The sequence below is a fragment of the Zonotrichia leucophrys genome, chromosome 2 (genome assembly GCF_028769735.1).
Source record: "Zonotrichia leucophrys gambelii isolate GWCS_2022_RI chromosome 2, RI_Zleu_2.0, whole genome shotgun sequence".
NCBI lineage: Eukaryota > Metazoa > Chordata > Aves > Passeriformes > Passerellidae > Zonotrichia > Zonotrichia leucophrys.
The window spans coordinates 101,874,210-101,901,024 of NC_088171.1; the positions used below are offsets into that span (position 1 = coordinate 101,874,210).

The 26,815-nt window shown below is 39.3% G+C and overlaps 1 protein-coding gene across 8 annotated transcripts in view; it reads left to right on the plus strand.

Annotated features, from left to right (window-relative positions):
- PPP4R1 (protein phosphatase 4 regulatory subunit 1) overlaps window positions 1–26,815 on the plus strand; it is a 62,968-nt gene that overhangs the window by 26,512 nt on the left and 9,641 nt on the right. For 7 of the 8 annotated variants that reach the window (XM_064705852.1, XM_064705849.1, XM_064705845.1 and 4 more), the window contains 9 exons: window positions 7,227–7,369; window positions 8,723–8,869; window positions 10,436–10,543; window positions 11,325–11,390; window positions 13,490–13,648; window positions 14,892–15,022; window positions 16,137–16,660; window positions 21,706–21,774; window positions 23,791–23,966. In XM_064705852.1, coding sequence (XP_064561922.1) covers window positions 7,227–7,369; window positions 8,723–8,869; window positions 10,436–10,543; window positions 11,325–11,390; window positions 13,490–13,648; window positions 14,892–15,022; window positions 16,137–16,660; window positions 21,706–21,774; window positions 23,791–23,966 — 1,523 coding nt within the window. The remainder of the gene's footprint in view (window positions 1–7,226; window positions 7,370–8,722; window positions 8,870–10,435; window positions 10,544–11,324; window positions 11,391–13,489; window positions 13,649–14,891; window positions 15,023–16,136; window positions 16,661–21,705; window positions 21,775–23,790; window positions 23,967–26,815) is intronic. The other variant, XM_064705848.1, reaches the window with a different exon arrangement.

Here is a 26,815-nt window from a genome sequence, read left to right on the forward strand (position 1 = left end):
CACAACCCTAATTACTTAATAGTGTGCTTGAATGGCTTTATTAATGTACATTCAATTACTGCTGTTGGTATTTTGAAACATGCCAATATTACCTGTCAAACAGCACATAGTGCAGTATTTCATTTAACAAAAATCTTCATATGTAAGCAATATTATTGGGAATGCTAATATTTGCTTTTCTCCAGCTGCATTTTCTTCCCTTCTCCATCTTCATGTTCCAGGATTTTCCATACCTCATCTCCCACCTCGTGCTTTGCTAAGAATTTTCTCCTGAGCTTGATGTAAACTTCTTTTGCCTCTCCATGCACCTGATGAGTGACTGACGGTGACTTTACCCTCCCTCATTAGTCCATGTTCCACTCCTTGCTCTGCCAGTCAGGAATGAAATCCATTTCTGGATCCACTACTGAAGCAGCACATGCATCAGCCTTTCTGCTGGACTCCTAAGCTGACAGGGATGGGCTGTGGCTGCAGTGTATTTCCGCTTGTCTAGCTTTTATTTTATCTTCAAAAGAGATAGGAAAGTCAGAGGGAAAGATGAAAAGGAAAATGGTAGAAATCAAAAGGGAAAATACGTGTGTTTGTGGAAGGAAAAGAAGAGGGAAATGGAGGGTTAACTTTAGGGAAAGAAGAGGATAGATAAAGCTGTGTCAGGGGACATTTAGGTTGGATATTAAGAGGTTCTCCACCCAGAGGGTGGTTGGGCACTGGAACTGGCTCTCCAGGGAAGTGGTCACAGCACCAGCCTGACAGAGTTCAAGAAGCATTTGGACAATGTTCTCAGGCACATGGTGTGACTCTTGGGGTGGTCCTGTGCAGGGGCCAGGAGTTGGGCTTTGATGACCTTCTGGGTCCCTTCCAGCTCAGGATATTCTGTGATTCCATGAAGTATTCTTCTATTGAATGGAAGTATTAAGGCAAAGCCATGCACTTACGTCCTTCCCTGTTGTTCACAACCCTTAATAACAACAAAGGGCAATATTATTAGTACTCAGGTGTACTTAAAACATCCATAAAAATTAAAGTCAGTTAAAACAGCTCTAACATCATCAGTGGTTGTTCTTCATATACAATTTTACAACACAAAAACAACTCCTCACAAGTGTTGTGGAAATTCACTGCTGCTTATATTTCAGAATGGTCATAGTGGGATAATGAAAGCGCTCCAGACTTTTTTTAAAATACTGTATGTTGCTGCAGAATTAAGCATTGTGAAATAAATCTAGTTGTGGGGTGGCTCTGAGTAATGACTTGATTTATAAATAGCTGGTCTGAAGCAATTAGTTGGTATTACACTGTGCAGTTCTAAAATAATCCCTTTTTAATTTTCAGTATGCAGCTGATGGTGCTGCTTTACTTCCTTATAGCTGAAGTGGAATAGAGAGTGAACTGAAGCCTCAGCAGGGCTGAAATAAACATTAGACATTTATAGATCCAGGCTGAGTGTATGTGCTAGGAGTAACCAAGTGAGCATGCTGGCACTTTACATGAGATGGTGTCAGATTTTAGGGGAAAGGGTTTTTTTCATGGATGAAGAAGAAATAGTAATTACTTCTGTGATTTTAGAGTCAGTTTAGGATGTTGATTTGAATGGTCATTTGTGAAATAACTAAAACTGATTGTTAGTTTAAGCAGAAAAAGTCTGCCCAGGTTCTGTAGATGCTGATTTGAACACATTGATGGTTTTGTGTGATCTGGAAATGAAGAGAGGTAGAACTGTGTCATTTTATTCTGGAAACTTCTTTTCCACATTGTTTAATGAACAGAAGAAATGGAAGCTATTTTCACTGTCTTCTGTCATTCTCTTAATTTTTCTTGATTCCTAAAACTCGGTTCAATGTAATTCTGTATCTAGATAAGACACTAGATATGATAGAATGAAATAAAATGCTAATGAGTAAGGGAATCTAGTATTTTATATTAATATTTATTTTCAAAGGTTTTGTTTTAATAGATTGCAGGGTTTCTTTTTAGTAGATTGCTACTTTAAGGAATAGATAGACTTTGTCCTTTCAAGAGGTAGTTTGAAAAGATCATTTAAAAATACTTCCTCTGCTGAACAGAAAAATACTGTTCCAGCAAATGTTATGTAGAACCTAGCTGTACACAGAGATTTTTCCAGACTGCCTAAAATAGAAACTTGACGTGAAGCAAAATTCTCCTGGTTTGTTTATACTGTGTGAAAGTATAAAGCCTGGTCCTTGACTATATTGTGCAGTGCAAAAGAACACAGAGTGCAGGCGTATTCCCCAGCTGGATGAGCTCATGCTTTACAAAGCAACTTGTACCTGCTGTGCACTGTTCACTCTGTTGATAACTGCTGGCTTTGGCAGAGGTAGAGTTAATTTTCTTTATAGTAACTAATATTGGACCATGTTTGAATTGATTGTGCTGGAAACAATGTTTAAGCTGCCTTCTTCCCTGCGAATGTGAGAGGAATTCATACACCACTCCCATGGGCAGGCAGCTATTGAGCCATCCTCAGATGAAGGGGCTCTGTCGCACCTGACAGTGACTTGGGAGCATGAACACCACCATTCCAAACTTCCCCCATTCCTCCTTCTCCCTCAGCTCTATGTGATCAGCGTGACAGCATGGTCTGGGGTGTCCCTGTGGTCAGTCCCTGGGATCAGCTGTCCTGGCTGCATCCCCACTTTGTGTGTCTCCTGCTGATTGCTGATGAGGTGGGGTGAAAGGCAGAAGAGGCCCTGCTCTGTGTAAGTGTTGCTCAGCAATAACTAAAACATCCCTTATCAACCCTATTTCCTGCAAAAATCAAAAACATGGCCCCATACCAGCTACTGTGAAGAAAATTAATGCTGGCCAGAACTAACACAATGACCAAGCTGTAAATTTGGTTTTAAACAACAGGGAGGTTTAAACTGGAGTGGCAGACACTGATATGTCTTGAAGCCTCCTGGAATCCCTGCTTGGAGCTGCCACCTGTTCAAGCTAAAGACAAAGCTGAGGAATAGATGAAGAGAATAAGAAAGCACTCTGACTTCAGTGGATTTTTTTTTGGCATTGTTGCCTGGGTCTTAAGGAAACAGAATGCAAAAAAAAGCTCTACTGTAACTGCATCAGACTGCAAGATTAGGCTCTATTCAGTACACACTGGAACATATGCCTCAGCCTTTGGAAGAATTGAGCTCTTATCTAAATTGGTAAGCTTAAGGTTCAGGTTCTTGCATAGCAGCAGTAATTCCCCAGAACAGCACAAACGCCTTTTGATGGCGAATTACAGTGTTGTGTTACACAGCCAGTTCCCTACACAGCCCTCCTTGTTTGCTGCTTTGAATCGACCTTACAAAGATCCCAGAGCCAGGTACTTAAAGTTAGGGAATGTAAGAACTAAGGTGACTTTACAGTTCTAATTCACTCCTGGGTATGAATGTTTCAAATCTTTAATTGCATCGTCTCATCTGCCCGTGTTCTTCACAAAGCCAGAGCTGACTTGGTAGCTCAGGAAGCAAGGGGCTCACTTTACATCTGCAGGTCGTTAGTATTGTTAGGCAGATGACATAAGTGCTGCATAATAGATGAGCCCCGTTCTGAAGGAAAAGGATCTCGTGGTTTTGGTACATCCTGTACTCTTGCTAGAGTGCTTCATAAAGAAATGTATAAATCCTGTTTCACAGCAAACCTCATCAATTTAGGGAAAGGGAGTGTTGCCACTGCTTTTTCAGTGGGTGGGCAAACTTTGAAGGTGTCAAAGAGGTATGGAAACAGTCTCCCCATTTTGAGTGCCTCATGTCCAAAGTATGTACACAGCTCTTGATATATTTAATACAGAGTTCTTGTTGTCTTTGATTGCAGAGCTATTTCTTCAGCATCAAGACAGAGTTCAGACTGTGATCAAATGAGTAGTGTGCAGTTACTCTGTGGAGAGCCTGGCTTGAACGTTTTGCACAGCTTCCTGCTAGAAGGAGGAATAAATTTGCTTTCCCAATATTTTGCTTCTTTCCCTCAGTTCTAGCACCTTTTACCATTGCTTGCTTTCATCATCAGATAATTCTGCTACTTGAGGGAATTATGTGATTGCACAGGGAGATCAATATTAAGTGCCAGTTCTTGCTGTTTAATTATGCTGCTGTGGTGAGGCAAAAGCTGCATCAGCTAGATCAGTTCTTTGATAGGATTTATTGTCTGGCTGCATGAACAGTAGCATTGGCATAAATGGAAGCTGCAGGTTCTGTGTCTGGGAGGATGGGAACTGCCTGAAGCAAATTTAGAAGCCATTTAAGAAAAACTGCTGCCGTGCATGCAGCCTCAGTCAGATTGATTTTGCTTACTCTCCATCCCCTTTAACCTGGGAAAGGTGGGCATGAGTTCCTCCAGCCTTGGCTTTGGGCACTGGTTCCTATTTCTTTACCATCAAGTTCCTGTCCTCCTTACCCAGCCTGATGGTTCCTCATCTTGCTCTGTTTGCCACCTTCACCCTTTTCAAACAAATTACTCTTGGGAGCAGTTTGCTCAGGTGTACAGCCTGTTTGCCGAGACAATCTCTTGCTCTGCTTTCAGTGGATACTGGGCAGTTGCAAATGGAGGGTGCAAGGCTTCTTTAACTCAGCCACCTTTGAGCAGATTGTCACACAGGTGGAAAAAATGCACATTGATGTGTCAAAGTTGGCATGTGAAAGGACTCCTTTCTCAGGCACACTTCAAGCCCATCTTCCAGAACTGAAGAAGCCAGGCCTTGTCACATAAAAGAACCAGAACTGAATTAAATGTCGGAATAAAATAGGTGTTTTTGCCAACTTGACTCTTGAAAGCACCCAATCTACTTTGGTTGACTCTCCCCCACACCACCTCATCCTAATGAACAATTTCATCTTCTCTTCCTTGCGTTCTAAGAACTGCTCTGACATTTTTATAAGGAAGCAGATGAGTTACTACAATAGGAATATTTTCTTTCTTTTCATTAGTATAATATGGAGACTCTAACTTTCAGAATTAATAATCTCATTAACTATTAGTTTGTCCTAGTTACAGGTGCATGTTTTGGTCAGCTGTTACCTTTAGTGCTACAAATGGAGTGTTTGATCACGAGACTACAGTTCAGCATTTTGTTAAGGTGTGAATTTTTGTTAGATCTGCTAAAACTTGCACATAGTTTGTGTAGTGTTCTTCAGGATCTGACTTCTTCAATATGAACTTCAGGATGCCAGTGTTGCTTATGGAGTTCAACCTGCACATGTTTCAGAGCATCTGAAGTTTAAACAAAAATGTTTTTCTCCTGTGTGCTCCTGATAACATTTGGGAAGAGATACAGAAGAGATGGGAAGACTTTTTAACTTTATTGTCATGAACAGCAAACCTATACGATATTGATTTGTCTGAGACTTCACTTTGTATTTTGCAACTTGTTCAGCAACTCATAAACTTTCCAGAGTATCCCTGAAAGTGTTCAAGGCCAGGTTGGATAGGGCTTTGAGCAACCTGTCTAGTGGAACCCCAACCCGCAGGGATTGGAACTAGATGTTCTATAAGGTCCCTTCCAACTCTGATTTTGGTATGTTTTTCTATAGGAAAAGTAATTTAAGTCTGTAGTGAAGGAACTGGACCCCATAGGCATTTAATTACTTTGTGTGCAGTGATCTTTTCTGTTCTCATTGTTCTCAGTGAAGAAAAGACTGCACACAGCAGGGGACTTGCTTTGTCTTTGTTATGTTTTATTCAGACCTGAGTTTACACTTGTAGCCGGTGTTCAAGAAAACCAAGTGCTGCACACATTTGCCATGTCAAATACAAATGCATGTTGCATGCTTCTGTTTAACAAAAGGTTGTATTTTTAATGAATCATGTTAATTACAAGTATTTCAAGGAAGATGGTTCAGGTTGTATCATTTTTGCCTGAACAACTTTTAGGTAAAAATTTAGTAAGGCATATGTACCTATCCTGTGACACATACATCTTATTATTTAAAATATTCTAAATCAAATCAGTATAGTTTGAGAGTAACTGATGTTACTTTTTGTAAGTAATCAGTAGACCAGTGGTAACTGCATATATCAGCAAATCCTGAAAAGGCAGAGGTACTCAGTTCAGATTTTTTTTTATTCCCAGGGGGGAAGTTAGGCACGTAATAAGGTCCTGCTTCTTAAATTGAATCTGTTTTTCTAATAATTGGAATTGAATCTACATCTGTATTGTTTCTCTTGCTTCTTCTCTCATCCCCCGCATATATGTGCATGTTCTGTGAGGATTAGGATTCATCCAGGCAGTGTGCCATTTCTTGAATTTAAAAATTTAATTAAATATTTTTAAATAATCACCAACTTTGGTGAGAAACACATCTCAAAGGTTTAGCAGAAGCAGCTGGAGAGATGCTTTCCTTTTCCATCTGACAATTACATCAGTAGCCTTAAAAAGCAAAGAATGAAGAACAGCGTCTGTGGTTATGGCTGGCTGTCCTGCTCAGTGGGATCTTTCCTGAGAGGCCGTGGCCCAGACTCCCCCTCAATTCCTTTCTTCTCACAGTGGTGCCAGTTCTGGGCTGACTTTCTTTCAGCATAGGAGGTTTCTGTGAAGTAGGTGATGCTCGTAGGGAGTTTGGAAAACTCTGATGTAGCCATGATATTTTCTGAAAAATCCTTTCCTTAGGATTTTTTCTCCTGAGAAGCTGAGAGGCCTCAGGAACAAAATGTAGACAATGGTTATCTGCTGCTGTGGAATGCAACAGGTGCATCTGTGATTGGCCCATGTTGGTTGTTTCTAATTAATGGCCAATCACAGTCCAGAATGTCCAGACTGTCTCGGTCAGTCACAAGCCTTTGTTATCATTCCTTTTCTATTCTTAGCTAGCCTTCTGATGAAATCCTTTCTTCTATTCTTTTACTATAGTTTTAATATAATATATATCATAAAATAATCAATCAAGCCTTCTGAAACATGAAGTCAATGTTCTTGTCTCTTCCCTCATCTTAAGACCCCTGCAAACACCATCACATTCTGATACTCATAATGTTTGATGGCTGTCTTACACCTCTTCTTTTTTATTACTAATAATGTGAGATGTGACTTTTTAGTAGTTCAGCAGCAGAGTGTGTACTATCTGGTTTTGTAAAAAGATGTCAAAATGAAGCTTGACAAACACACTGACATGAACACCTGAGACCATACTTTGTATGTAGGGTACTGTAAGAAGCTTACTCTTGCAGGATCTGGGAGCATGCTTGTAAACATATATTGTGCCAATTTTTTGGTTTTGTTTTGACCCTTACAGAGCCAACAGTGCGGGCAGAACTGATGGAGCAGGTGCCTCATATTGCCATGTTCTGTCAAGAAAACAGACCTTCAATCCCTTATGCTTTTTCCAAATACCTGCTACCGATTGTGGTGCGATACCTCGCCGACCAGAATAACCAGGTACGTTTCTGGTAGCTGGTGAAATACTGTTGTGATGCCAAATTATTTAAATTTAGCGTGGTACAAGTGTGTTATATTTTGGGATATAAGGATTTGGAATGGACATGAAATACATGGTACTATAAATTTACTTAAATATTAAAGAAAATCTTTTAAAGAAAATGTAATGACCATTTTTTACATCTCATGTGATCTGTCCTGATCTGGGGCCTTTTATCTGATATTGTATTCGTATGGACAAAATTAGTAATTTAGACAAGCTTGCATAATTAAAATTCTGGCAAAAAGGAATGGTAGTAATGAAAAGTGGAGCCCTTTGTATAATTCAGTTTTTAATAGCATGATGTGCCTTCATTACCAGTTATTTGTATATCAATCCAATAAACATTTTGGATTCAGCTCGTGGTTTGTCTCTCTGCATGTATAAGTTAGCTTGTCCAAAGTTTCTTGAGACTTCTCCAGTCATTTCAGACTAGACTAATGCTAGTTGAGACATTATTTTCAATATTTTAGGCCTCTTGAGTTTGTCACTTTTTTCCTTGCCCTTTTCAAAATTTACAGAGTTAAAAATAACTACCCAAACCTATTTTTCTTAGTAGTTGTTTTGCTAATTCATGTATAATACAACAACTCTACTTTTGTTTGATGTTCTCCTGCTAGAAGATTCGGTGATTGTTTTCATTGTGTTAACGTCTCTTGAATAGTTCATTGGGCTGTGGATCTCTGAAACAAAGAGCTCAAAGGTGTTTCCAAAATTGCTGCATTGCAGTATATGTAGTCTCTTGCTGTATGTAATGTTTTCTCTTCTGGTGAAATTATTCCTTTTGGAGGTAGGGGTTAGCAAGCTATGACATCAATAATGGGTATCTTATTTTTGCACTTTTTTTTTTTTAATTGGGACTAAGCAGAATTGTGTCTCAGAATTTAAAGACATTGGAAATAAACACAGTTTCTCCTTGCCAGCCTATTTCTGGGTAATCTCAGAAAAAGAAGATTTGTTCAGTATTAGAAATTTGTTACTCTCCATTAATTGCGCTGCTTTTTCTTTGCGCGTTTGCTTCAAATTTGCCATGACTGCCCTTTTTGACATTAAAACAAATTGTGTGTGAACCCAAGAAACACCTGCACATTGTCAACTGCAGCAGATATCCACCTCCATACTTCCCAAAACACAGGACAGCAAACAGGAAGTGCTTGCAGAAGCACGTGTGGAGCACTTGTCCTGTCACTGTGTGCAGTTAGTACTGCTGTGTGTTGGTATATAGGTACACCTTCCAAAATACAGCACTCAGGTATTTCAAAAAATAAATCTGTCTTGGAATTGCTTGGTTCAATTTTGTCGTTTTGTGGCAGGTCAGAAAGACAAGCCAGGCAGCGTTGTTAGTGCTGTTGGAGCAAGAACTCATTGAGAGATACGATGTGGAGACCAAAGTGTGCCCTGTGCTGATAGATCTGACAGCTCCAGACAGCAACGACGATGTGAAGACAGAAGCTGTGGCTGTAAGTAACAGCAGTGCCAAATCACACAGCCAAAAGTTTGCCTGAATGCTTGATAGTGCAATGGTGGTGGTGTGTTTCCAAGTTGCACAGCCATTACTAAAAAGAAAATGTTATATTCCCTCTCCGTAACAAATCTGTAACAACTTCTGTGCTGTGTCAGTGCTGTACACTCTGGTCAAGTTAAGATTTAAATTCAAAAACTTAGATATGCTATTTAAAAAACTCCAGCTGGACAAGACAGTGCAGGGGATTAATTGTATTGATTCCTAAAGCATCTGCTGTGTTGGCTTTTTAGTTTTTTGAATGTTTGTCTGTTTATTTTATGGAAGTTTAAATTGCCTGTGTGGAAAATTTCCATCACTTCAAAAGCTTTAATGCCTCAGTTCTTTTGCTCTTTGCTGTATGTCTATTCACTTTATTGATTTTGTGATGTTTTATTGGACAAAGTAATAAGCATCTGAGTTGATTAACTCATGGTTGGTTGGTTGGTGGCCATTTTTTTGCATTAGACACAACCTTTGTAATTAAAATGTATGTGTTGAATTAAAATAGTAGATGAGTTAATTTATAATGGAAAAATGGCAGATGTAGGCCCTTTTGTTTCCTTTTTTAATTGCAATTTATATTGCTGCTTTCTGCTGGGTGAATTTTTTTCTGTTCTTTTTGCATGAGAGGGACCTCATTTAATATTTTACTTTCCTACAGTGGCTGGACTGATAAACAATAAAAAGTCTCAGTCACTGTTGGATTTGGCACCAAATTTCTAGTGCTTCTTGATGAAGCTTACAACTACATAAGGGAATAAAGTATAAGCAGATTAGTTTTATCTGTCTTCATGGTTTTGAAGGTATTGAAACTTGACAGAAATTTCTGTACCTCATCAACCCTAGAGGGGTTTCTAACCTCATCTACCCCCTAGAAGTTAGAAAAGCCATCATTTGTTATTATAGAGGAATGAATGTAAGTAGTTCTACTGACGTGATGGGGAATGGTAAATGTAAAATTCTTTTTGCTTTTTAAAGCTTTTTTAAGTTTCAGTACAAATTAGAATGAAGGAGCAGTTAGAGGGGAAGAGGGATTTTTTTGATGTGATACATTTCTTTGGGAATTTTATGTTTGGGAGTTGCATGTATGCAGTGTGATGTTGTATTTAATTTTAAACCACACAGGACTCAGAAGTCTCTTAAGCATATTAATGGTCAATAATTTTCTGTTAATTGTACATATATGCATTTTGTGTTGAAATAGTAAAAGAATCATGTACTTTTTTTTTAAGATCTATTGGGTAACACAGGAGAATAATTTCTAAGAGTCTAATTATCTTTGTTAGCTGGGAATTTCATTCACTTTATTGGAAGATCAATGTCATCTTGTACACCTGTGCCATGTCATGACAAGTGGCCAGACCTTTTCAATTTAAATGGCATTTTGTTTTCACTATTTTTGACAGTTTTCAGTAAAATTATGTTCATCAGAACAAAGAGTAGAAGTAAAAAGCCTCTGCTTAGCTGGCACAGAATGGTGGGTTATGCAAGCATCTCTGATTAGTGTCTGTCTTGCCATTAGATTATGTGCAAAATGGCCTCCATGGTTGGGAAGGACATCACGGAAAGACTTGTGCTTCCCAGGTTCTGCGAGATGTGCTGTGACTGCAGGATGTTTCACGTTCGTAAGGTATGAATTACGAGCATCTGCTCTGGATTATCTGTGACAAAATGTGTCATGTGCTTGGAACTTGCATGTGACTAAGAAACTTCCCTGGTAGATCTCATTTGTGACATGTGTAAGTGAAAGCTGTGGGGGTTTTTGTTTCTCACATTTCCACAAATTTTAATGTTTGACAATGAGATTTTTTTTCCAGAATCACTACCCTTATTACTAGAAACAAAGAAAGAATCTGCTTGTCCTTATGCTATAGGTGGCTGCAGTGTGGTTGGGCATTTGTCCTTATGGTTGTATTGGTAGCCAGGAAAACGTGGAGCAGCTGTGGCTGATGCTGCATCAGCCACCTGAGCTTATATCTCTGTGCACAGATGGAATTCAAGATGCTCATCTTCATCAAAGATGAAGTAAACCAGTATTCCATCATGATGTTTAGGTGTGGAGTTATAAGCTATCCAGTGGCAGTGTTTTCTCATCCTGCCACTGGATAGCTTATTTCCCTTGATAGCTGCATGTGTTCTTTAATTTGACAGCACCCCAAATACATTTTATCCTCTTTTATTTTCATTTAAGTTCTGCGGTTCTGTGATTAAAAAGACTGACTAATTTTTAAGAAAATAAAATTATTTATCTTTTAAAAATGTAGAAAATGATAGAATGGGAAAGTAGCTCATAATGAGTTTGCACCAAAACATATTTTTCTGATTTTAAAAGTTGTTGATTTTTTTCCCCTTGGATTTTGCTGTATTAAAGCTGTGGTCTTAGTCTTTATTTCTTGCATTCTGTCTGCAAGGTATGTGCAGCCAATTTTGGAGATATCTGCAGTGTGGTTGGACAGCAAGCCACTGAAGAAATGCTGGTAAGCCATTTCTTAAAGGGTTTTTCTTCTTAATACAATTCAGGAGTGGAGCCAGACAAGCTACAGAAGAAGGGCAGTTCATGAGAGATTGCAGACACAGGGGAGTGTGGCAGGGGGAATAAAGTGCTGGGAGTGCTGAGGCTTATGTATTGATTTAATCTCTTCAAGTCAGTTTTCCTGCCTCAAACAGCCTCCTGGAAAGGAGGGAAAGAGAAAGTAAAGTAAAGGAAATAAGTGAATCTCAGAAATAAAAAATGACATAAAGAGAAGAGAGACAAATTCAAAATGGAAGAGCAGGGAACTGGATGGAGTGGTGAGAACAGGATCCTTAACTGTGCACGCTTTCCCATGGTGGGTCTGGGGAGCTAGTGGATGTTGATGGATTTGGAGATGTGACAAGGCTAGGGAGGAGAAATTATCTTGGCAGGCTCTGGAGCTCTGAAAGCTCTTCAGGCTTTCTCCTCTTGGGAATGTGGACAGTGAGCTTGTTGAGGGCCAGCCGAGGCTGATGAATCAATGCCCTGAATTAGTGAGGGACTTACTTACATGGACAGTGTAAATGCAGGCATGACTTGGCTGAAAGGCTCTGCAACTTTTTGCAGTTGGGACAGGTAGGCCTGTTGTGGCTGCCAGGCCATTTCTTATGCTCTTAAAGCATTTGCTGCATTTTTCTCTAGCTATTGAGTGATTCAAGTCATTTGGTAGTGAAGTTTAGTAGTGTGGATTTGCATCCCATATGCTTCCTGATTTGGGATGTAAATTGATTTCTCTCACACAACTGCCCTTTTAGTGATTAGCGTAATGAATTTGGATTAAAACTTTGTAGAGGGTGCACTTAAACTACTATGCAATAAAAAGTGATGATTATTTCATTTGAAAGCAGTAATGTGTGACAGGACAGCTGGGGTTCTCTTTCTATAACAGAAAATGCCATTTTCTGCTCTTCTTGGATTATTGTTAAAAAAAAGGAGGGGTGTAAAAAGCTGAATGATAAAACTTCATTTTCTAATCTAAAAGCTTTTTTAAATTAGAGGCAAAGTCCAGGATACTTGGCTGCAGAGAGTAGGGGACAGCTGAACATTAATAAATGTGAACAAGGCTGTAGCAACAGCCACTGAATTATTAGTCATGTTTTGTCACTGTGCCTGTTGCAAAGCCAAGGCAGCTGTGCCTCACCTGCACTCTGTCCACCCTTACCATTACTGTGTCCAAAAAGCCCAAGCACCTGAGCACCTTCAAAATGCTTCAGTTATATTAGTAAAACCACTGCTCTGTTCAAACATGTTTTCTCTTGGGCAAATGCAGTCTTTCTCTCATTCCCCTGTTCTTCTTTGCAGTTGCATTGTAGGATAGAGGGTGGCAGAGGTCGATAAATCTAACAATGAGAAGTGTAGGTAGAAAGGGAAGTTTTTTCTTTCTGAAGATGCTGTTTGTTATTTCAGTAAGAATCTTACAAAAAATCTGAAGTGATCTCTGATAGGTAAAATGCTAATCATAGAATCAAAAAATGTTAAGGTTTGGAAGGAACCTTAAAGATCATCTAGTTCCAAACTCCCCTGGCATGGGCAGGGATGCCTTCCTCTAGATCATGTTATTCAAGACCTTACCCACCTGGCCTTGAAGACTTCCAGGCTTGGGGCATCCACAATCTACCTGGGCAGTGTGTTCCAATGCCTTACCTTCCAGTAAAGAATTGCTTCCTAATAATGCACCAATATTATTTTTCTTGTCCCTGATTTAAAAGAATGGTGTGGACATGAATGGTGTAGACATGTAGACTTGTCTTTCAATAGGTTTCTTGGTCTTGGGGGTATTTTTGAAGTTGGGCTTTTGGGGTACGTTTTGGGAGTATAAATCATTCTTAAGAGTTAGTACTTCCTTGCAATTCTTCAAACAGGTGAATTTTCCTTATCTGTATCCATAAGTAATATGAAAGCAGCAGATTAGAGGCATGGTGCTACTGCATATGTGTTCTTTGTCTTGCAAATGTTAAACTGTGCATCTAAGTATGAAGGTGGACAACCAAGTGAAGAAAAATGAATGTGAAAAGAGAACCTGTTTTGAAACAAGTGCAAACTCACTCACTGTATTCCTAACAGCTGCCAAGGTTTTTCCAGCTCTGCTCTGATAATGTGTGGGGAGTTAGGAAAGCCTGTGCTGAGTGCTTCATGGCAGTTTCTTGTGCAACATCACAGGAAGTCCGGAGGACAAAATTGTCAACCCTTTTTATTAATTTGATTAGTGATCCTTCACGATGGGTAAGAATTGCTTTTTGTTTTTTGAATAGCTGTTGTATTTGAAGGATTTTACTGCAATACTCTATGTAGAACTTCTCATGGGTGTGGGTAATCTAACCTATTTCATGCACCTCAAGCAAAATTGTTCTTAAACTGGTTAGTTCATTGGTGGGTGTAGAGAGTCCCTCGCATTTTTACAGCAGTATGTAAGAAAAACTGCCAATGAAGTAGCTTTTTTGAGCTACAGAATTGCCTGTGATTAACACAGCTGAGAATCATTAACAAAACCAGAAAATAAATTATGATATACTTATTCTTCTTCAGGTTCCCTACCACCATGTTGTTTTTTGATGGAGGGCATGGTGAAGTTTGTGGTTGGTTTGGAGGTTGATTAGTTTTGGGTTTTGTGGATGTTTTTGATGTTGATGGTGGAGAGTTTCTTATTAATTAAAATTGTATTGTTTCTTAGGTGATGGGTTTTTGTTTGCGGGTTTTTTTAGGGGGGTTGGGTGGGATTTTTTTGTTCTTGTTGGGAGGGTAGGTTGGTTTTTTGTTTGGTTGGGGTTTTTTATTATTTGCCATCTTGAAGATTTACTCTTAAACCTTAAGTTTGTTACTAAGCAGACAACTTCCAAGAGCAAAGGATCATCTGCACAGAAGCATGAGCTTATGGACCTTGGGAAGTCATGGAAGTTGTAGCTCAGCAGAATTAATCAAATAACAAAAATTGAGATAGAGAATTGTTGAGAAGAGGAGAATAAACAGTAGGAGAAAGGAGGAGCAAATGCACAGCATATCATGTGGGAAAGAAATATAATGCTTATCAGTTAAATTTCTGAAACTGAAATGTCTGTTTTCTGTACATGATGTTTTTTTCCTTTCAAGTTGTTAAAATTCTGAGCTCCCAAATTTACCTGCTTCTATTATCTAAACAGATTGTTGCTCCTTTGGCTGTGGGGAATAAGCCTGTCAGTTTGGTAACCTGTGATTTAACTGGTTTCACTGTGCTTTTTCATTTTTCTTAACTTTTTTTTTTAAACTTGGCATTTTGTAGACATCTGGCAGATTCTTTCCAGACAAGAGCTTCTGCTCTTGATTTCTTGATTTCTTTAGTAGGCTTATGACTCTTTCAATTCCTAGTAGCAGGCATTTTATGTTTTCTAGGACAGCAAGATTTATATATAATTATATATATATATATATATATATATATATATATATATATATATAATTTTGTTTTTTCACCTTGGACCCTTTCCCCTAGGTTCGCCAAGCAGCTTTTCAGTCTCTGGGGCCTTTCATATCAACTTTTGCTAATCCATCCAGCAGTGGCCAGTACTTTAAAGAAGAAGATGGTAAAAACCCAGAAGATTGTGATTCTGCACAGGAAAACAGGTAAATTTGCTAAATCTACAAATTACTTTTGCCTCCTTGGTCTTCTTCTGCATGAACTGTTAGAAAAACTAACTTTCCTGGATAAGTTGAATATTTGGTAAATGGAAAGATCTGGATCTTCTCATCTCCATAGACCAGAATTAGGATATATGTTCTGTGATGAGATGACTGACTTGATAGACAAGGAAGAGCAGTGTATACTGTGTACCTGGATTTTTTTTTGGCATGGTCTCCTGTAAGATCCTTGTGGAGAAGCTGCTGAAGTTGGGTTGGATGAGGAGATAATGAGGTGGGCTGAGGGCCTGGCCTGGCCCATGGCACTGGTCAGCAGCGCGTAGTTGAAGGTCACTGACTGTGTGTCAAGAGGGGTCAGCACTGGTTGGGTCCAGTCCTTTTAACATCCTCTTTAGTGATCTGAAAGGAGCAGGGTGTAACCTCAGCAGGTCTGCTGATGACACAAAACTGATGACAGGAGTGGCTGCTTCACCCACAGGGTCGTGCTGCCATCCAGAGGGAGACATGGAGAGGCACACTGGAGAGGGTGCAGTGGAGGGCCACAAAGTGACAGATTGTGGGATGTCTCCTGTCGGGAGAGTCTGAGAGAGCTGGGACTGCAGCCTGGAGAAGAGAGGGCTCACTGGGGTGTCTTACCAATGTTCATAAACACCTGAGGGGAGAGTGAAAAGAGAATGAAGCTGGACTCTTTTCAGTGATGCTCAGTGACATGACCAGAGTCAATGGCCACAACTCCAAACAGGAGGTCCCCTCTGAACATCAAAACCTACTTTTTTTTTTACTCTGAGGATGACCAAGCACTGGCAAAGGTTGTCCATGAAGGCTGTGGAGTATCCATCCTCTGAAGTACTCAAAACCTGTCTGGACACAAGTCCTGGGCAAGTGGTTCTGGTTGTCCCTACCTGAGCAAGGAGGTTGGCCCACGTGGCTTCTAGAGATCCCTTCCAACCTTGACTCTTTGTGATTCTATGACTTCTGTTTTGTTATGGTGTAAATAAATGTACTTTGACAAATAGCAAGTTGATAGCATGTGTGTTATCAAGAAAGAGCATAACAAATCTATTTTGGTTTTTTAATGTCAATTTTCTTTGGCATTCAGCAGTGAGCAAGTCAGGACCACAGAAGATGGCACAACAGATGAAGAGCACAACAGGACAGAGGATCTGTCTTCACATTGTGATGATAATGATGATTTTGCAACAAAACTTGAAAATGTCGTAGAAGATCAAAATACAGTGTCAAATAACTCCAAGAGGGAAAGTGATTTCCAGACTGAATCATCCTTCCATTGCACTTTGCCTTCAGAATCTTGTGGGGAAATGGCAGATGAGAACGAGCAAAGTTCTCATTGCTGTACAACAGCTGTGCAGGAGGCTGGGCTGAATTCACAGGAAACCTCTCTTTCAGAGCAGGAATTATACAACTCTTTCCATTTCTGGAGGACTCCACTTCCTGAAATAGATATTGACTTTGAGCTTCAGCAGACTTCTGATATAAAACTCGATAGAGAAATTCAGGAACTCACTATGCCAGTGTCTCCAAGCATTCCTATGGCAACAAGGAAAGAATTAGAAGAAATGATAGAAAATTTGGAACCCCATATAGATGATCCAGATGTTAAAGGTATGGTAAAGATACTGAAGCATTTTTAATGTTTGCAGATATGTGTATGTTGCTTCAGCAGTTTGTGCTTTAACCTCTTAGTTGTTTTAAAAGTCAGAAGTACTGTTTTCTCCTGGTCCTCAAAGAGGAAAATTGATATATAGTCAGCTAAAAGGGAATTTGCATTTGTGTAAAGATGTTTAAAGGAGTATAATTCCTTTTAGAAACTGAATGCATGTGCAGTTAGGCAGTATAAAGTTCTGACTGCCTGTTTTGACATTATAATCAAATAGATGGTTCAAAGGCATAAGCTGTTGATGAGCAAGTTTATGCCTAATTAGCATACATGCAAAATAAGGCAGATTAAGAGGGTTTTATTTTTTTAATTATCAGTGTGAATTATGGTTTTCTTTTTACTCATTATCCATTTGATTTTGGATTAATTAGTCTCCATTTTTTTCTGCAAAGGCTTTTTTATTGCAGTCACATGTTTACAGCTTTAATGCGACAAGTTTGTCAGATCAGGCTGATAATTGATCCAGGCTGAGTTCTTGAAGTGAGCACACATTCTCCATTTTAAAAGCTCTTTAAGAATGGAGAAGGGTTTCATAAGTGTGACGAGGTGGTGGAGCAGCACTTCAGAGACACCTCCTCAGCTTAAAGGACTTGGCTCTTCTACACATACTTACTGGAAATAGGTTTTTCTTGGTATTCATATGCTGAATAAATTCTAAGACACATTGGGCTTGAGTGTCACAGTCAGAAAGTCTGGAGGTACCACTAAGGAGGCAGCCATGATATTTTGGAGCTGAAGAATCTCTAAGGGGGGAAGCATGCCTCTGTGCCAGAAAAAGTAGGAGGAAAAGGAAGGGCAAGTTGGGGGGAAATATTTTAGAATAAACTGATATTGCTTTCAACTTCATTTTATTGTTGGTAGGTTGATATGCTAATAACTTTTTTAAAATCCATTTTGTGCTTTTATCTAATCACTTGTGAAGTCAGCAGATAAAACTTTGCTTTAGGAGTGCTTTGGGCACTAAGGAAAGAGGTAAGGAAAAAAATTCACCCTTGCTAATGACTTCAGTCTTCATATAACCCATCTTTGAAGCCAGCTGCAGAAGCTTGCACTGCTATTCAGGTTTACTTTGTAAAGCTGTTCTGTCTGTAGTTAAGAGAACATACCTTAATGCATAAATTACAGTGGTTTGTGTAAGCATGTAGTTGTGCATCCAGAATTGTCCTGTGTTATGGGTTTATCATGTGTTCATGTCTTGTTTCAGAGCAGGTTTTTGGAATTCTTTTTGTTTGTTTGTTTGTTTGTAGGTCTCTTGACTGGGGTCAGGAGCTTTTCTGTGGAGTTGTTGACCAACATTTGCACATTTAAGTAAAAGAAAACTGTTCCTAGGTTGCCAACACCATGGATTTCCCCACTCTGACTTGGTCAAGGCTATGAAATGAAGCCCCATAAAATATTCCTCCTAAATCTTCTACTCTTTTACCTCTTGCCTGTGCTCTTGTTATTCAGTCTAAGCGCTCAAGAAGCTGGAATTTAACAACATGCCTGTTTCAATTTAGTAACATTGCAATTTTAATTTTGCACAAAGTGCAAGTAGTATTAATTTTGCATGCTTGTCTCAAACACTGTGGCAGACGTAGAAGTGGTAGATATCCAGACTTTAGTCTGAGTAGCTGACTTAATACATGTGTTTTGAATCTTATGCTTCCTAAATTGTGACAAAAGGTAGGCTTGCTCTGGGGGTAATCCAGAAGATCAGAGCCCTGTCTCCTTGCTCATGGCAATATAATCTAAAATGGTTGTTGCAAACTCATGGTATTAGTATTCAATCAAAAGTATATCTTAATCTGTTTTCATGGAAATTTTATGAAGCTCCCTAATTTCACAGTTAATTTTGTCTCCAGTATACATTGCTTACAAATGTATGCCAAACAGCCCTGGTCCCAAATGGTCCATAGGGCCTTACCCTGCCTGCACTTCCCTCTCTGCAAAGCTGCCATGATGTTTTTGAGTCTTGTACTGTGAGTAGGCTTTGCTTTGACAGCAATGACTGAGCAAGCTAGGAGGGTTTTTTTTCCTCTCTTTATTTCTTTTTAAATCCCTGTGATCTTTTTCTTGCACTTATTTTCTTCATTGGCTTGCTGTCACCTAAGTCCTGGACTCCTGCTTCCATGCTGTGCTCCTGTCTTTATTGCTGCATTCCCAGCCAAGGGATGGGAGTGGAAGATGCTGTGTTCTCTGTGGTGGGTAAGTGGAGGCCTGCCATACTGGAGAGCTTCCATGGGTACACATCTTCTGGCTTCAGTAGCACATTGGCCAAGGATCCTGAAGGCATGACAAGATGAAGTGATAAAGTGTGGTTTGGGAATGAGACTGCAGTGTATGATGTTTTGCATGTGTCAGTAAGATAAAGTTGTTCAGGTGACCTTGTCTCTGGCTCTGCCTTGCCTCTCTATGCTTAGCTGTGCAAATTCAGCAGCCTTCTTTTGACATGGGTTTTTGGTTGTTTCTTTTCTCTTTTAAAATTGTTTAAAAATTTTCTTTAACATTGTAGAAATTTATGAGAAGAAGAAAATTTATTCCTGTTGTGTGGAATCATAATGGCACAGGGTTTTTGCAGTTTCTTAAGATCACACTGAATTTTTATTATTTGACTCTGCAGGATGTATAGTGATGGTAATAGGGTGCTGTTCTTCACTGGTCAGTCGGAGGAGGTTGATGATTTCTATTTTGCTAGTTGGTTTCAGAGCCCATCCGTGACAGCTGAGGCAGATGTGGAGATTTGGTGCTGAAATTCAGCCAGCAATTACTCTGAGTCAGAAAAATATGGTTGTGTTGGGGTTTTCTTAGTGGTTTTTTTTGTTGTTGTTCCTTCCTCCCATATCACCCTCTGCTTTGCACTGGATGTTCATCCCTAGCAGCATACCTTTGTACCTTCCCTCCACATGTATTCCCCTTCCTATTTCCTTTTTTATCTTCATTTCTCTTTCTTTCTGGGTTTGACATTCCTCTGCTTCACGTGTCTCACTTCACCCTTGTGTCTTGTGTGAGTTGCTTCTCCCCTCACCTGCTTGCATCATTATAGCAGAAGTATTGAGAAAGAATAGCTCAATTTTTGTCTGAGGAGTGCCTGAGTGTACCATGCCAATGGGAAGAGTCAAAAGAAAGGCATCACCAGGTCATGTAGCCCAGAGTATGGCATGTTCAGTGCATATTCCCATCTTCCAGATGCCTTGGATGCCAAACACTAAGGGGTTGCTGTTTACATTCACACTACTCATGACTGTGTGGTTTTGGTTTGGTGTTTTGGATGGGGGGGAGTGGTGGGTGGTATTGGTTTGTTTGGGGTTTTCTCAGTCAAGCCTTAGATCTTTGCTTCAAGGCCTGGAGACTGATGAGATCTCCAGCAAAAACAGTTTTTTAACAGCAGTCAGTAACCATCATAGAATATTTTTTCCCTAATCTCATTCTCAGAAAAGGATAAACTGCTTCACCTGAATCTCACTCTTTACCTTGGAGTTTTCCTTCCAGAACTAGCTTATTGCAGAGTGATAAATCTGAGCATTCAGCAACCAGGATAAAGAGAGCCTGTCTTCTCACAGGCAAACTGCTGGCTAGCAGAGCTGCACAGGCTGTGCAAAGTTAAGCACTGCTACTGTAATCCCTCTGGAAAGGACCTTTCCAATCCACTGGCCAGACATCTGGAAGGTCTCAGGCTGGGAGATGGGAACCTGCACGTTCCTGTGAAGTATGCCAGCTTTTTAAAAATCATCACAGATCTTTTTTCAGGTCACGTTTTTCCAGTTCCCTGAGGCTGCTGCTGTCTTCACTTCCTTCAGAGATTGCTTTTCTTTCCTCAGATGTTTTTCTTTCTTTGTTTTTCTTTCCACTGACATTTTCTTCAACTGGCTTTATCTTATGATCTGTATAGAAAGAGCTAAATCATGTAATGTCAGCTTTCCTTAATATTATTTGGGGGAATAGAGGAAGCCTGACTTGCAGGCTACTAAGGCTAACTGTGGCCTAAGTCACTTAGTTACAAGCTGCTTTGCCAAAAGGAGACCTAATATGGACAAACCAGCCCAAATGTGGGGTTAATTGATCCCATTCCCTTATAAGAACTGTAATTTAGGTTACTGGCACTGAAAATCTAAAACATGTTGTTAATGGAACAGGTGAGGAGTAAGTGGAGAAGAAACTGTTCTTATGTTTCAGTTACTTCATCTCTGTACCCATTGCAGCCCATAGCTTTTGCCTCTGAGTAAGAAGTAAGGGTAGGGAAGGCAGATCCTTTAGAAAAAAGAAAGTAAAAAGAAGAAAAAAAATAAATGAAACATCAATGTCTTCTAGTGAAACATCAGGAGAAACAGAAAACAACAGTAAGGGACAGAAACTCCTGAAAACCAGGAAATTCAGTAGGACAGATGAAATGTGATTTAGAATTTCTAGATTGTACTAATTATTTTAGGATGCAGGTACAGTAGCCAAGACTAAATACTTTTTTATTTAATAATACATCTCACCTGAAGCAAAAGTTGAAGAAAGAGTTAATTAATGGTCTAAGATGGAGTGAACATTGACTTTATCTGAGCAATGCAATAACCTGAGTTCTATGCTATGTGCAAAACTGACCTTTACACTCCAGTTTTTACCGATGGTAGATGTGAAAACTGGTTAGCCAGAGATTCCCTTCTTGAAGCATTTCTCAGTCATTCACAGGAGAGCCTTATCCTTTACTTGAATTTGAAATTATTTTCTGGAAACCATTGCCTGTCTCATGTCAGTAGGGGATCTCTCCATGAGAGATAAGGAGCCACAGCAATTCTTGGCTCTTCTTTTAGCAAGGACCTTGAGATGTTTGTGGGCTTCAGGACATTCACCTTTCAGTGAATGGCAGCACTGAAGTCACAGATAAGCACTGAAAGAAGGCACTTGCCAGTCAATGAAATCCTTGGGAGTTTGGCTTCTCCTGTCCTTCACCCCCACATCTTGAGATTGTAGAATTGACAAGAAGCTGAGGAAATGCACATTTTTGTCATATTTCTTCTAGGGCAGGCAGAGGAAATCAGGACAGGTGTTGTCTCCATCCTGTTAAAGCCCCTAAGCAAGGGCAGTCCAGGTATGCAGGCTGACAGTGGGGCATGGGTGGGAAATATGTCTTGGAAAATTCCCAATACCTGCTGTAGATACTTTTGTTGCTGTAGGTAATCTTTGTTAGCTCTGTGTGGATTTTTCAGAAAATACATAAACAGTGTTGAAGCAGTATGTGTTTACCTAGTTGGGGTAAGCTTTCTTCACTTTTCAGTGAAGGTGAGAGGAATGCACATTTTTCATGAAGTTGTCCTTCAAGAAAAATGTCTCAATGTGCAGCAGAATATAATTATTTTCCATTTTCTTGTTTGATTTCTCTAAATTAAAATAGTTTGGAAATAAGCCAGGCATTCCTTGCCCTAGCATAGCCACTTATTTTGCCTGGTATTGGGGATGATTTATTTAACATTTAAGTTTTGGGGAAAATTTATTAACCTTGATCTTTTTTATTCTTATGGGTCTTAGAGTATACAAGTTTATTGTCAGTGAAGTAATACTTGAAGAGTAAGGTTGTAGCAGTCTTATTAATGTTAGTAACAGTAAATTTCCTTATTTTTATATATTTATATGTAAATTATAATATATATATTTGAACTATATGTTTTATAGTGAAAGTATTAGTATTATGTTGGTTATACTTTAAGTTTTTAACAATTTGTTTTTCCTGTTTCATGTTGAGGAATAGAGTAATACAGCAAGAATATATTTGGGTTATTTTATCAGAAATTGGACAGAGTTAGAGAGTTAGCATTGCATATTTTAAAAAATTGTCTTTATTCCACAGTGTGTTTTCCAATTTTTGCTAGATTTTGCTAATGCTTCTAATCTAAGATTTTGCTGAGTTAACAATTTTTGTTTCTTGTAACAGCTGTATATCTGTATATCTGTTTCTTCTATCTACAAATGAGTCCAACTTTCTTTATTTAGTACTTGTTAACAACCATATTGAAAATGCTGGAGGGAGTAATTCAGAATTCTGTAGTTTAGTATGGCAGTGTGGGATTAAAAAGAAGCATATGGGTTGTCATGTAATTTCACAGTGAACATTTAAGAAACCTTGGAAAAGACAAAATCTGTGAGGAACAGATCTTCCGGATGGCTGGATAAATTTAATAAGTGAGGAGATAATTCCTCCCTGCCTTCTTGGAAAGAAGAGGAGGAGGAGAGTGGCAGGGTGGATTAATCTGCACTGAATTCTGTGTCACTTGCAACTGAGATTGCCCCTGATATCTGATCTCAGGTCAGGCTATAGCCAAGGAGCATTGCTCAACAAAGCTTTTTCTAATTGGCAGTAAACAGAGGGATGGAAAGCAGAGCAGCCTCAGAACTGCTGGATCTTTTCCAAAAGAGTGGATAGCAGAATATGAAGTGCTAATGCCTTTTTTAGATGAATAAGAGAACATCACACAGTGCAACCTTCTTATTTGTTTGGAGGATCCAAGAAGGCTGAAGTATTGGGTCTGGCATCTTTCTATATAGATCTTGCTTTGGAGTTGCTATTAAAATGTAAGATTTTAATGAACATATATAGAGGGAGAGAACAACCTCTCAGAACTGAAATCCTTTGTGTATTACGAAAATTGTTCTCAATCTTTGTTTGAATTATTTCATGTCTCTGTCTCTTAGTCCCACCTACCACAAGCAGCCCAGTCTATAAGTTAATATTCATCGGCTGTCCTGCCCCAAAAAACTATTTGCACTATTAATATTTACTAAAATTGTTAAAGAGCTGATCCTGCCATAACAGCGGTCTCCTTATTTGTCTTGAATTATGGGGTTTGTTTGTTTATTTCAGCTTTAGGAACAAATTTCATTGGACTGTGGTTTGGTTGAGTACCCTAGAAAAAGAGTGGGGTGTTAATCTAGCACTTAATTGGTGCCTAGTTTGGGATTTACCAATATGATCTTAAGTTGGTGTACCTCTCGTGTAGTTCCTCTGCCATCTTTCAGTTAATTAGTCTCTGTCTAAAACTTGAATCTGTGGACTTGCTAAAAGTTTTATTGCAGTTTAGTCTCTCATGTGTTTCTCTTTCGTGTACTGCAGCACAAGTGGAGGTGTTGTCTGCTGCACTCAGAGCATCCAGTTTGCATCCTCAAGAAGAGACAATGGCCAGTGTTGGCAAGGGAACAGATTCACAGACTGAACTAACCATCAATGACCAACAAAGTTTTAAACCTATACTGAGTGATATTGTGCCTTTAATTCGTGACACTGTTGAGGTAAGGACAGAGTTTTGTACTTTATTTTTTTCCATTAGGATTTTCAGGGCTCCAGTAACAGAGCAGTAATTTGCATTCATGTGATGATTGCAGCCAAATGCTTTCTACTTTTGGCTGGTGTGACATTCCCATTTGTTGGATGGTATTGAAATGCTAGCTACTAAAATAAAATTACTGGTATTGGGTGCCTTTGTTTTTGCCAATTCTCTGCTTCTCCGTGTAAATTCTTTAAACTGTTTCTGTTAAAATCTCTGTTGCAGAATTTCTGTTAAAATCTCTGTGACTGTTGCATTTGCAGTTGTTTTAATGCTACCACATTTTATTAATGTGAAAGTGCCTTGCTTAAAATAGATTCCCTACTCATAATGAGTGAATCTTCTTCTCCAGTGTCCTTCCCTGAACCTGTAGAATGGGGTACTTTGTTCTCATTCTCTTTGCTCCCTGTGAGTTGATTTATTCTGGTTTACTGGTCTGCATCAGAGAAGTTGAGGACCTGCAACTGACATGTTGTGCAGACTGCTGAAGGATTCTAGCAGTCAGTAACATCTTGAAGTTTTTTGCATTTACTTCTTCAGCCCTTCTCCCCATTCCCTGCCTGACTGTAGTTCTGGCATTTGATACTCTTTTCTGTTCTTTGCTCTGTCAGGCCAAACCCACTACATTCACTGCATGTAATGCCACAAGCTGAGGTGGTAACCAGATAGCAATGGTTCCAAAATAGGCTCCATAAAACCAGAGCAAGTGATTTGTTGAATCATTCTACTGAAATTGTGTTTTCCAGATGAAATTTTGACAAGCATCTTTGAAATGGCTAGTAGTTAATACCAGTTCAGTATAAAATATTTTCATCCTTCTTGAATTAGAGCAGTGTTTCTTGATGGCATTTAATTAACTATTCTCTAAGCTGTTGGACCACCATCTAGACCAAAAACATACAAGGGGTTCAGGAATATGACATTTACATGGTTACTGCTGATGATACACAATCATAATTTAACTATACAAATGTGGTTTGTTTCAAAAACACCAGCCTGCCTCAAATTCCTTTTTGTCAGGCTCAAAATGCTTTTTTTATTATAGAATCTCTTCTTTCTAATGCTTACCTGAAATTACAGTTTTCCTCCATTCTTAAGAATTTTGGGAGGTGATGTTTGTGCAGAGGGACTTGTCCTGTGTTTTATGTTTTTGTATACAGAGTATAATGCTGAAAGAAAATTTAAGAAGCAGTCACATTGCTGGTATATGTTGATTTTGCATGTTTCAGTTTTATGCTTTAAGAGGATGCTCTTAATCTGTCAGTTTCTTGTTTGTTACTGGCACTGAATCAAGCCCTCATTTTACAAGTGAGCAGATATTCTAGAGGTGACCTAGAATTCTGGGAATCAAGCTGTGATCTGTTGAGCAAGTAGACTGTTGCCCCTAGCAGTGAAGAGACCTCTGATTTTCACAGGTGGTTGTTGGGGTTTTTTACTTTGGTCAGGGTTTTGTTGTGGTGTTTTTTTTCTTCTTGACTTTTCTTGAGGTTTTTAAGTCTCAGCATAGCAGTGTGTCAGTCGGGTACCAGACTCTTGAGGGAAGTGAAGCTGTCCAGCATTTTATATTTGAATGCAGCCTGCACAGTTCTGCACATACTCCAGTAAGCAAAACCACAGTGTGCTTGTCCTTTGGCAGCTGTACTGGATCATGAAGGAGTTAATGCTGCATGCTTAAGAGAGATTCTCTAGTCAGTGAAAATAAATGATGTAATAGAGTGGACCAGTAAGATTTTTGGGACATGATGAAGCTTGTTTGTTGAGGGCAGCTGTTTATTTTTCTCAGGAGGCATTGTTTTTATTTTTTTTAGGTTTTATGTTCTTTATAAGGTTTGATAAGGGGATGTGTATTGAAATCTGTTTTTATTTCGAGGTAGAGAGGAAACTGGGCTAAAACTTTCTCACTCCTGTCTGGCACAAGTACCTCTTTCTAATAAGAATAGCATGGATGCCAGGAGGAGATGGACCCCTGACATTGGCCTCTTCTTTTTGTGGGCCAGCTGCTCCATCAGGAAGCGCCAGCACTGCCTGTCCTGGTGTGCAACCCTCGACACAGAGCAGAGATCTTTGGAGCACAACCCCAGAGCTCTTGTTATGCAGCCAAGGGAAGCTTAGCCTTAGAGATTTTAGAGGCCATGGCAAAGATTTTGTGTTTGAGGTACACAAGAATGCATTAAGGCCATGGCAAAGATTTGCATTCTTGGTACACAAGAAGCTTTTAGGCTAAACCCTGCTGAATTTTCATGTCCTCTCTGCAATGCTCAGTTAGGTGTGTGCATGGAAAAAGATGGAACTTCATTTTCAGGAGTGGGGATACTGCATAACCTAAATACTGACTGATGGCTGGCCTTCTCTACTGAAACTCTTCTTCTCAGGAATGCATATCTGACTTTGAAAGTGGCTGAGTGAAAATATTCCCATCTGTGACACCCTCCATTATATTCGGTTGTTTGCCTTGGTTCAGTCCATAAAGTATGATTTTTTGAAGCTTAAGCTTTTGGAGCTGAGCAGGGAATGTGAGATGGAGTCCTTTCACTTTTATTGTAACAGAATGGCTGACCAACCTCTGGTCCCATGCAAACTGGCAACTCATGGAAGGTACTGTGGCTAGGGTGTACTGGCTGCCTCATAATTCCATGATTTGCCAGACATCAAAGCTGGTGACTGGCAATGCTGAAAATAATCTCTTTTTCAGGGGGAAAAACCCCCAGACAAACAAAAGGCTAAAAAAGAGTGAAGGAGGAATTGACTGTCAAACTAAAAATCCTGCAGAGATAGTTTTCAGAGCCTCCAGAGGTTTTACATTTGGAGCTGTGT